Consider the following 12,058-nt stretch of genomic DNA (forward strand, 5'->3'; position numbering starts at 1 on the left):
GGATTTGCGCGAAAATCTCCCGAATTTCCATTTTCAAAAGTTGGCAGCTATGTTATATTTAAATGAAAAAAGTAAACTCATGTGTTGACATTTTTGTTCTCGAACGCTATAATTTTCATTAATTTATTCTCTAACAGTTTTATCTCAGGCGTGAAGAGGGGTAAAAATACTACTATTTTTAGAGGTAGTTATACATTTTTATGCAAAACTGCCATTGTTTAGAGGGTGGGGGTGAGTTTTTCCTTACATTTTATTTAAATAAAATATTTGTCATAAATTCCTCATTCTGAAAAGCATATTTTCTTCAAGTTGAGCGAAACTCGAATGAACTACTCACTAGCTCGCCAAATTTCGCCAAATCTTGCGAAGACGTATATTTCAGTTAAAACTTAATAAAACTCATTACTTCAATCATTTATTACCAAAAATTCTATTAAAACATTTAATAATGACTCATGACGTTTGAATTTTACCAAAACTTGGAACTTTAATTGAATTAAATCCAAAATGGAATCGTAAAAAACTGAGATTACGCCAGAAATCCATTGAATCGTCAATTTAATATTCCAATTTTTAATTTATAATAAGGGAAATAAGCAAAAAAGTATTCGCTTGTGAAAGGATACTGGTTCCCCTTTCCTAAACCATTCAGAACATCCGAAAGCTGCGCAAGTGTTGACCATTCTAATCAAAAAATAAGACAGCACGTGGAGATCGTCGTATGAACAGCCATAAGGAAAGCATTGCCAGCGAGATTCCCTGACCAGAATTTTGACCGGAGTCAAGTGACTCCAATCCTTTCTTCACATTGTAACCCCTCGCGCTCTCTCTCTCTATATACTATTATAACTCTATGGTGTGAACACTTTGTTTTAGAATTTTTCTCTTCTAAGAAAGAATCTATTTTATTTATTTACAGTTACTTGTGACGCACCAACTGGATCGAAAATGGCGTACGGGAGTCGAAAAGAATTCGTAAATATCACTCCGTCTTCGTCAGACATCATATTTGTGATAGAGGCTTCAGCTTGTAATAACATGTTGGCCGAATATATTGGCGATTTGGTTAGGACGATCGATAAAGAGCTGAAACATGAGAGGCTGGCAGATAATTTATACGGCGTTGTTGTCTTCAACAACGTTGAAGGAAATTCCTTTAGTCGTATTTTTACATCTGAAGGCAAAGTGCTGTTTGGTGTCGATGACGTGGAAAAAGTTGCGAGAAGAGTCAAGTTGTTGTTGCAAAAGCCGGCGTTAGAAAAATCAATCGCACTGAAAGCTCTTGATCTCGCTGTTAAATATCCATTCAGAAGTGGTGCTGCAAAGTCTGTAATACTGCTTGGATGTTCACCATGTGGGTACGATTTCAAATCGGTAAGTAAAATTCTTTTTCTGAATTTAGTTAACATTTTCTAAGTTTATTAGCATACTTGGACTCCACGGTGTCCCAGAATAGGCATAAATAGATATTTCCTATACAATATACTTGTATACAGGGTATTCAGAAAAGATGGGAAAAGAGGTGGTAATACACACTAATACAAACAATTGTCATCAAAGAATGCGTGGTCTTACATGAAACGCTAACGTTAAAATGGCATTCCTGTTGAAATTTATCGGGGGAAAAGAACACCATGCATGCAAATGTAACCTGGGTAAATACGCTAAGTATTTTCATACTGAAATGCATGTCTGCTGTTTCAGTATTACTAAAGTGCGCCATTATCCCGTTCGTTACAACTGTTGGAACGGTTTTGCACGCTGGAGTAACTTCACAAGGCTCGCGTCCGCACCTTTTCGTTCACTTTTTGCGCAGATTTGCATGCGGTTTCTTCTTCTTCTCCAGGTTACATTTGCATGCCTGGTGTTCTTTTTCCTCTCGATAAATTTCAATAGGGGGAATGCTACCTTTAACGTTTGCGGAGCGTCTGTTTCGAAACGCGCGCATTCATTCTTTGATGGCAGTGGTTTGTATTAGTGTGTAATATCACCGCCTAAAGCTTTTCCCATCTTTTCTGAATCATCCTGTATACATATGTGGGCCATTCACAGAGAAAAACCCACAGCATGAATAGCCCACAGGCGGCAAAAACATAAATACGGCTCTGTATATACCAAGTTTGAATGAACTACGTCCACCACAACGGGCACAACACAGGTCGGAGTAGTATCAGTATAATTCAACTGACACTTCTCAGGTTATTTATACTGACACTACTCCGACCTGTGTATCACCCTTTTCGATGGACGTAGTTCATTGAAATTTGGTATATACGTTATTTGGAACATGGGAAAAAGATAACTGTGATAAAAAAAAAAAAAATGTACTACTTTTTCACCTGGTGGTCAAAAATTGAACTATTTTTTTATATTGAATCTTTATTTTTCCCATTTCCTATATATCCTATATACGAAGTTTCATCAAAATACCTGAAAAATCATCAAATTGTTTCATCAAAATTCACCAAAAAAGAATTTGACTATTTTTTGCCGCACCACGGTCATCTTCTGCACACGAGGGCTAATTAGACCGCGACCTACAATTTATTGCCGATTCTGAACGGCAGGCTTATTTTTATACTCATCGAGGGGTTGGTGCGCTAACCCATCGATGTGGGACTCCCTGCGGTAGCAATCCTTTCTGTGGTCATGTCGTCGTTTCTGTTGTACCCCTGTGCCACATAGACTGAGATTGATAGAGATTGATTTGGAAGTCTGGGGGGGCAAGGTCATTATTGCTCGGAGGGCACGATGATGATGATGATGTCAGCTCATATATACATATATACATTAGATCAGTCGACTCCACCTTTGACGTTGGGGGGGGGGGGCAATGCCCCTCCACGCCCCCGCCCCCCGTATCTCCACCCATGCTGTGCCAGGAATGTTTTCCAACAAGGACGAACCGTGTATCGAACTCGCGACACCTCTAACCTCTAAACATCCTTTGGTACTTTAGGCGAGTACCTTATCGACCTGGGTACCAAAAAAAAAAAAAAATGGGCGCTACGTACGTTTGAGTAGTGTCAGTTTATTTATAACTACCCTGTATAAACCTTAAATAATACTTTCTGAAGCAATAACGAACCTGTACAAACGATAATGATAAGGCTGTTGCTGAACTAATATCACTAAGCATAATCCGAATTACGTGCGGAAAGGACATTTCCATCGAGGTCAATAGAGTGTGTGTATTATATGTTTGCATATTGTAGATATGTGTATGTACACATTTTTGTATTTGTGTAATTAAAAAAAATGTATAAACTTGCAAATTTTACTGTCAATGCAATTCACCTTTTATTTCCTCTCTTTCTCAGCTATACTACCCTATTCTGGAAGAGATTATGCTAAAGCACGAGATAACGCTACACGTTATCAGTGGCCGAGAGCTTCGTTCAAAAAAATCCTCAAAAGAAATGATAATTGGTAAGTTAGCGATATATTTATTAATACTTGAGGTAACCACACATGACATACACTCCAAGATAACTTTTTAACCTTGAAATCTTCCAAATAATTCTCTCAGGTTGATAATTTTGGTAAAATAGAAATTATTAACTGCATATACGATAACATCATTTTCACTGTCTTTAAAGTAAATCATGTCGGGCCGAAATGCTTAGGCAATGTTGCAACACACCTTAGCTATCGGCTCGGGGGTTGAAGAAAATTTTTACCACATAAGGAAGTGCAAGTTTTTTAGCACATTTTTCCACCCCAGGTAAGGTAAAAAAAAATTTCATTTGTAGCATATGTCATGCCATCACAGGCATGAATTTGCATTTTTTTACTTTTTTTCGTACTCGACCCCGATCGCAAAATTGACTCATACACCTCCCCCAAGAATGTGTGTGTTGTAGCTACAGAGAACGAGCGGTACCTTTTGTCGGCGAAACGTCATTCTGCTGAATACATCGCTCTCAAACTTTCAACAATCGATGAGATTGTATGTCGCTGCAGCAAATAGGGGTTGCGAACTGAGGGCGCACTATCGTCATTGATTCAACGCCACGTCCTTTGTACATGCACGTTAAGAACCAGAAAGCACCGATTACAGTGACCGCTACAGTACAAAAGGACAGTCATGTACACCAGCGGCGAGCTCACTCATGTACACTTGGCGAGCTCGTCATCGCCAAGGTGTGAAAATGTTGAGAGAAACCGGGCACCTAGCGTCAGCGCAGTCAAGATGTGACGATGTACCAACGAGGTGCTCCTTGTGAGGCGTCACACACGTAAGCAAGATGGTGTTCATCAAATCGTTCTGGTGGTAATCCTTAACGAGCATATCCAAACGATAAATGAAGCATTGAAGCGATCCCTGATACAACCTCTCTCAATTATATTTCAATGGCGGTCATCAAAGTGCTGTCCGACGTACGAACTGACGACCAGGATCGCCAGGATTACACCAGTTTTTCTAACTATGAGTGAAGTGTTATGATTGAATGATTTATCGTCGTAGGACTGTTGCTGTCTGTGGCGAGACTTTTTAACGGGGAGATCGGCTCGCATTTGAGCCTTGAAGTTGGGAACCACAGAAAACCAACTTCAGCCGACCACCACTGTGGGGTTCGAACCCGGATCCTCGCATCGCGAGTCCGTCACTATAAAATCTTTTATCTAAAAATTTTTATGGGCATCTTGTTTTCAGACATCTCTTTTGGGCAATTTGGCTGTTGTGGCCTTGGTATTTGCATGTGATCACCTTTAGCCAATAGACATCCCCGAATAAAGAACATCTTTAGGTGTAGTTCTTTATTCTTTGTGGTATGCTTTTAATTGGGTTAGGATCACAGTAGGGTAATCTCCTCATTAAAGTTTAATCTTTCTTTGTTTTAAAAATGAACTAAAAATGTGGAATAAAAAAAAATTATATATATATATATATAATATGGTACACCCCACCGCAGAGGCCTTAGGACAGCGGTTCCCAAATGGGGGTACGCGAGAGGCCGTTAGGGGGTACGCGAAAAGAAAATGGTAATGGCGGCCAACCATCTAAAAAAAGAACAAAATAATTAAAAAAAGATTAAAAATAATTTTAAAAAGGTAGGTAAAGGTTTTTACTAATATTGTCAGTTGTAATATACAGTATATTGACTTTCCCTATCAATAAAATCTTCTATAACAGAGGGGGTTGCGCCCGCTGGAAGGATTGGCCTTCCCTCCTCCCAACCTATGATCGGAATTCGTGAACTCCTTCCTCTCGGCTCACTTTTCTTCGGCGTTTTGCATTTGTTGGCAATGTCGGGCTTTGCATAAAAGCAAAGAATTAATTCGTGTTGCATCTAACTTTTGTTATGGGCGTTTGTATAGAGGCGCGTGTGTGTTATTCCCACAATTTTCTACTTCAACTTTTCTACCAAGCACCTGCTACTCGTGCGATTTGCGCTATGGATCAGTGGCTAAATACTAGATCTGTGCGGAAGCGGACTAAAGCACCGAAATGAAATACATATTTTGAATCTTCCAAAAGTGATTCTACCAAAGCTACTGAGACCTCTTACTGCATTAGCTATCGTATTGCGAGACGAGGAAAAAAAATCACACTATTGGTGAAAATATGCTGTCAGATGCATGTTTGCAGGGGAAAGTGCTCTTATAATGAGTTCAATGTCTCTGTCAAATAATGCAATGTCTCGAAGAATACAGGACATGCCAGACGATATTGAGAGCACAGTCATAAGTCCCGTGAAAAGTTGTGAATTTTTTTTTTTTTATATCCAAGTCAATGAAAGTACCGACGTTGCGCAATATTCTGCGTTACTTGTAATTGCTAAGTACTTGAAAGAGAATTTGAAGTAAATCTTTTTGGTCACCCATTGAAGGGGTCGTACGACTGTTAAAGACTTACTTGAAGCAATTAATCATTATTTCGTTGAAAAAAGAATTCAATGGTCAAAATGCATCGGGCTCACAACAGATAGGGGAAAATCCACGGAAGGTTGCTACTCAGGCCGTCGTGCACGCGTGGCAGAAGTCGCTCCCAAAATGAAATGGGCTGTTATATTCACAGACAGATTCCAGCATCGAAACCGTTGTCTCCAAATTTGCGAAACGTTCTTGATGAAGCGGTCAAGGTTGACTGAAGTTTCTAGAAAACTGTAATCGGCAAAAAAAAAGGGGGGGGGGGAGTCTGGACGATTCGGGGTTGGGGGTACGCGGAAAGGAACCGAGCCAGCTCGGGGTACGCGGACTGAAAAAGTTGGGAACCTCTGCCTTAGGGGATGGTTGAGAGAGTTTTCTGCTTTTGGTTGGATTATGCTTTTGTTTTATTTAATCAACTTTTATTTCAATTTCTATTTTCAGTGGCTTATAAGTTGATTTTTTTCGTAATTTAAAAATATACTTTTGTTTTTCTTGTTTGAATTGATTAAGTATTATGAATGCCCAAGTCACAATTTAATTGTTTAAAGTGATTTGTGTCGAGATTTGGCCGAGAATGCACAGCCAGAAGAAATTGAATATATACAGCTTTGATTACCGAACGATTGTGTGTTAGTAAATGAATCGGTAACAAGATAAGAGCGAGCTCACAACGGTGTGCACTCAATTTATATCATATACTGGTGCTATAATGTCTAGCAACGTAACAGCAACGTCATTCGTGATCGGTTCAGTTTGGATCAGATCACAACTATTTGATTGAAGAATTTTTCCTGTTTCTCCATTTCTCCCGTATTCTTCAAACTACGTAATAACAAGTTTCAGGAAACCTGCTGTTGTTTCATTAACTTTCAAAGTTTTTAAGGAGTTTCTGATCTCTCTGTATTTTGTTGGTGAACAACTTTACTTTTGTCCTTTCCAGGTGTTGACGCTGACACTGTGTATCACGTTAAGGATGTATCGCAAAAGAACCTGACTGGGGAGCCGAGTATGAGACCGTTTGTGAATGTGCCTAAAGATTCGTGCGTAGCTCTAGCTCAAGATGTGGATGGCAGCTTCTTTTCCAGCGAATTGTTGGAAAAGGAGACGAACGCCTGGAAGAAAATTTTCGCTCGTCGCGTAGCAAAATCTGCTAATGTTTCACCCTGCCAGTTGTGTGATTGCACATCCACATCTGATCATACGGCGAAAACGATATGTGAACCATGTACTATCAGAGAACCAAGAATTCCTTTTTCCGTTTGTAAATCGTGCAAATTTCGCACGCCTCTCACACCGTTCTATTCTTATATTTTGAATATGGTACTTTGAATTTGAGTTTCATGGACTTTTACCCACAATGGATTCTGAGAAAGTGCTTATTTAGCAAGAACCCCCCCTACCTTTATTTGAGTCGTAAACGTTATAAAGAAATAAGTTTCACGATGGATGTGTAAGTGTTTTAGAACTGTATGTGAGTGCGTTTTTCGTTTCAGTTTGATACATTTAATGTTTTTTTCTTCTTTGTGTGTTTTTTTACTGACCGTGTTTCAAAAAAAAAAAATCATGATTCATTTCCACATTTGTTATTTTACATCGTCATATTCATATACAGTATTCATACATTCTACGGAGCAAAAGATAAAGAGCTTCGATGAACTTTATTAAAGGATCAAATCTGCTTGTCTTTTGATGGCAAAAAAATTATATAATGAATATTTTTGTAAAAACAATGTAAATGGGAATGAATAAAAACAAATTTTCTACTACCTGGTGTTTCTTGATAAGGAAGACATGAATTTACACAGTAAGACGTCGGTATAGCGTCACCTCTGAGGACCAAACAAAAGGGACTTCATAACAAATAATACGATTATGTATGCACTGTTTACGTATTTCACATTTTATACCAAGTTGTAACTGAATTGTTTATTCACCTAACATCTTGTATCGTAAGATTTTGGAATGCAACGGACTAGTATGCGCACACTTCTTCTAGTCACTAATTTTATATCCCCTTCGTTAGTACACAATAGCATCTCTTCTTAACGCAATTTATACAGAGAGTTTTGTTAATGGACCGACAAACTCAGAGGGTTGTTAGTAGACATCAAGAGAAACAAAAATTGCACTGGAACATGGGGTCACGAACCACGTTGAGAGTGTGAAAATCGCGGAAAGCGCATGCAGGTTTCGACGTCACGCTAGACAGACAAAAAGTACAATAATAACTACAAAAAGATTAAGGCCCCTTTCACACGGTGCGGATGCGGATCCGCATACACTTTCACAAGAGCAGAAATTCGTGCATAAAAACTATTTTTTCGCAATTTTTGTGATTATTTTTCTCCTTTACCCCTGATTCAGTGCCCATAGGCAGCCTAGAGGCATTCTTTGGTGGTTTAATCTAGAGCCCCATAGAATATGGGTATAAAGATGCGTTCATTCTGATCCTCACAAACAGTCGATGGGAGAAAATATCTTAAAATATTTTCAAAAGATTTTGAAAAAAAAAAAAATCTGTCTTTTCGGAAAAATTCCCAAAACATGCAATGTTCGAAAAATCCAATCCAAAACATTCGATGTTCCAAAAATTCTTCAGGAGACGTCAAAGAATTTGCAAGTATGAAAAAAGGAGAAGAGGTGGAGACTTTCAAAATGTCTGTGCTTAGAAATACACATCACAATTCTGTCTTAGGCCGGGATTACACTATAGAAGTTTGATAAAAGTTTGTTTATAAAACTTGAAAAATGCAACCAATAGGCGGATCAGGTAAGTTCGCCCGAATGTAACAGATGTGTTTATTGATTGCATTTTTCAAATTTTGTAAAAGAAATTTTAATCAAAGTTTTATAGGGTAATACCAGCCTTAGGCCGGGATTACACTATAAAAGTTTTGTAAAAGCTCTTTGATAGAACGTGAAAAATTCACCCCATAAGATCCCCGGTTTTTTTGAGTTTTTAAACTTTTATAAAAGATCTTTTATAAAATTTTATAGTGTGATCCCGGCCTTAAGCCCAGATAAGATTCCCTATAAAAATTTTATAATAATTCTTTTAAAAATGCAACCAATCAGCTAATCGGTTGCATTTGCTCGAATGCAATCGATAAATTTATTGGTTGCTTTTTTCAAGTTTTATAAAATAACTTTCATAAACCTTTTATAGTGAAATCCCATCCTTAGATTAGTCATTTCTGAAATATAAAATTTCATTTTTTTAAGTTTATAGACTGAATATCGAGTAAAATAAACTTGTAGGTATCGGGGGAAACCACCAAAAATATTCAAGTACTAGGGTCTTCAAACGTCTTAATCCAATAGGCCCTGAGTGAACACCGTACGTGGATAATGTTGTTTAATAAAAGTATTTTTTTAAATTTTTAAAAAATTTAAATATTAAAAATTTAAAAAATTTAAATATTAAAAATTTAAAAAAATAATAAATATTTAAAATAATTTCAAATATTTATAGTTTTTAAATAATTTTAAAAATTTTAAAAAAAGAAAAAATGAAAATTTTTAAATTAAATTTCAAAGTTATTAAAGTATGTAGTCAATTAAATATTCGTAATGAACAGAACGGCTTATAATTTTGGTCCCGTCAGTTGTTCGCAGGTTTTATTGTATAAAATTGTGAAATATGGACAAAAGGCAGTTAAAGTTGCTATTTCTCAATCTCAGAAGGAAACGGAGGGATAGACGTATGTGGGTACATCATATTTGATGAACAGGGACCCTCATATAGTGTTTTTAAGGGTATTTATGGCAAAATAATTAAAAAAATTCCGTTAAAAAGTAGCCAAAGATGCGGACGAATTCGATCCGCATCGTGTGAATAGCCCCGAATAAACCTATTGTCAAAACTTCTATGTGCGGATGCGGAGCCCGCGCTTAGGTTTTGACACATGCGGACGACGTTCGGACCCGCATGAACATTTCCTAAGTGTGGAGATATTTCGGCTCGTCTGAAAGGCGCAGTACATTCCAATTGTTAAAACTTCTTCCGGACCCACGTCCGCATCCGCTCCGTGTGAAAGGCCTCTTACTTGATTAGTTATTACAAGAGTTGTTGGAAGTGGCGGCCGCTAACGGCCGTAACAATGATATTTTACAACGACGTAAAAATGATTCCCGGACGCACTCGAAGATACCACGTATGATATCAGACCGCCGTGTGCTGAACATGGAGTTCAGCTGCAACCGCTCGTGTACTTGTCGACGGGGAATCGGCAAACCGTTGCAGCACGGTTTCTTCCATTTGAGGAGTTCGCACATTGCGCGGTCTCCTTGCATCATTCCGTATTGGGTGGAGGGTCTCTGTCTCCCGTAGTAGTCGATCGATCGTGGCGAAGGTAATATGGTGTGGACAACGCCTCATGGGATATTGCTGTTGGTGCATCCGCTGTACTAAGCGTCCATTTCCATCTGCTCGACAGTAAATCAGATGCATATCAGCGTATTCCTCGTTCTTGTACTCAGCCATCACGATATTCATTGAAACAGACAACTAAATGCTACATGTGCTTACTGTTTAAAATGTTATTAATGTACCATCATTATTATTATAACGAGTCGCGGAATGGCAACAGTATGGCATTCGAATGTCGTTTCGGTTGTTATGGCAACATATGTGTAGGCCGGATGTTTATTATTAAAGTGTCAGTTATGTTCTCGTTCGTAATGGATGTAGTCGCATCACGAAACATGGTGGCAGCGGTGTTGTAACTCCATCTCAGAGCAAGGAAGAAGCCGAATTGCCGCAGCATGAACGAAGTAGCACAGCGTGAAACCATCAGCTGACGGCCGCCGCCTTTCCATGGTTTGCAGCTACCAAGTCTCGCATTCGGAGAAGAACCTGCAGCGAATTGGAAGTTATTTCACCGGAGATGGAACAATTACCTCACCCTCTGTCAACTGGACGACCAGCCGGAACCATATCGAGTAGCGCTTTTTCTCTCGTGCTTAGATGACGACGCCATGCGACTCTACGATGGTCTGGATATCGCGTCCGACGAAGATGATCGAAAGGTGTCCGAGATCTTCGAGAAGTTCGAAGCTTTCGCGATCGGCCAGACGAACAAGACTTATGAGAGAGCTCTCTTCAATAAAAGAAGCCAAAACGAACGTGAGTCGTTCGATAACTTCTTGGCGGCTCTTAGAAGCCAGATTAAAGTATGCGGTTATTACGACAAATATATGAACTCGCTACTCAGAGATAGAATTGTTGTCGGAATCCGCGATTCGAATACTTATGCAGAGCTCGTTAAGCACAGGTCTCTATCGCTTGAGAAATGCATTGATGTTTGTAGGACAGCATACAAAGCCACACATGAGAGTACAGTCCTGCGTTCACTTACTGAGGTACATGCAGTCAAAAAACCCATCAGAGTTTCGCAAAATCATAAAAGCTATGAATGCAAATATTGCGGTCTTGAGCATCCGTTGAGAAAAGAATCTTGTCCCGCATGGAAGCACGTGTGCAAAAAATGCAAAAGAGCTAATCATTTTGAGACCATGTGTATGTCTATAGCGAAGGGTCAGATACAAGCAAGGCGATCATCCAAAGCTAGGCAGATCCGACAAATCGGACACGACCCGGATGAGACTTATCCTGAACTGGAAGAGGAGTATGTAGAATGTGTGTCTTCGGTAAATACACATTCTGCAAAGTGTGTTCTCCATGTCAACGGACGAAGAGTGGTGTTCCAGTTAGACACAGGGCGTCCATCAACCTATTACCCAGATCAAAAGTAGCACCGAATACAAATTTTTTGCCGTGTCGTCGCAAACTGAAAATGTGGAATAATTCGGAGCTTATCACAAGCGGGTCATGTAAAGCTGAGATACATAACCCTAAGACTGGGTTGCGACACACCGTGGACTTTGTTATAGTCGACCAAGAACTGTCACCACTCCTGGGGCTTCCCACATGTGAAGCCATGAATTTGATATCTGTACAACACAGCAATGTCATCAGAGTTGGCAATGTGATATTGGAGCCAGAACTGGAAAGCGTTTTTTCTGAAGGAGTCGGCAAATTTCCGGGACAAGTCAAGCTCAAAGTGAATCCGGAAGTTGTCCCCGTGGTCTCCCCTCCTCGAAAGCCGCCTATCGCTCTCAGAGAAAAACTCAGGCAAGAGCTGCACCGACTCATGGAGCAAGGAATCATCAAGCGAGTAGTAGA

At 39.2% G+C, this 12,058-nt stretch overlaps 2 protein-coding genes across 2 annotated transcripts in view; both read left to right on the forward strand.

Annotated features, from left to right (window-relative positions):
* Nucleotides 1–7,640, forward strand: part of LOC149068341 (apolipophorins-like) — a 112,754-nt gene extending 105,114 nt beyond the window's left edge. Inside the window, exons 32-34 of the mRNA XM_089251851.1 lie at nucleotides 920–1,374; nucleotides 3,321–3,429; nucleotides 6,815–7,640. Of these exons, the coding sequence (XP_089107977.1) occupies nucleotides 920–1,374; nucleotides 3,321–3,429; nucleotides 6,815–7,203 (953 nt within the window). The 3' untranslated portion in view covers nucleotides 7,204–7,640. The remainder of the gene's footprint in view (nucleotides 1–919; nucleotides 1,375–3,320; nucleotides 3,430–6,814) is intronic.
* Nucleotides 7,641–10,851: 3,211 nt separating this feature from the next.
* On the forward strand, nucleotides 10,852–11,628 carry LOC149068342 (uncharacterized). Its single transcript, XM_089251927.1, has one exon. It carries the CDS (start codon nucleotides 10,852–10,854, stop codon nucleotides 11,626–11,628), a length of 777 nt encoding a protein of 258 aa, XP_089108053.1.
* The last annotated feature ends 430 nt before the right edge of the window (nucleotides 11,629–12,058 follow it).

The sequence above is a fragment of the Pholcus phalangioides genome, unplaced genomic scaffold (assembly GCF_987345545.1).
Source record: "Pholcus phalangioides strain wild (caught in Gottingen) unplaced genomic scaffold, Ppha-v1.0 ptg000027l_1, whole genome shotgun sequence".
Classification (NCBI taxonomy): domain Eukaryota; kingdom Metazoa; phylum Arthropoda; class Arachnida; order Araneae; family Pholcidae; genus Pholcus; species Pholcus phalangioides.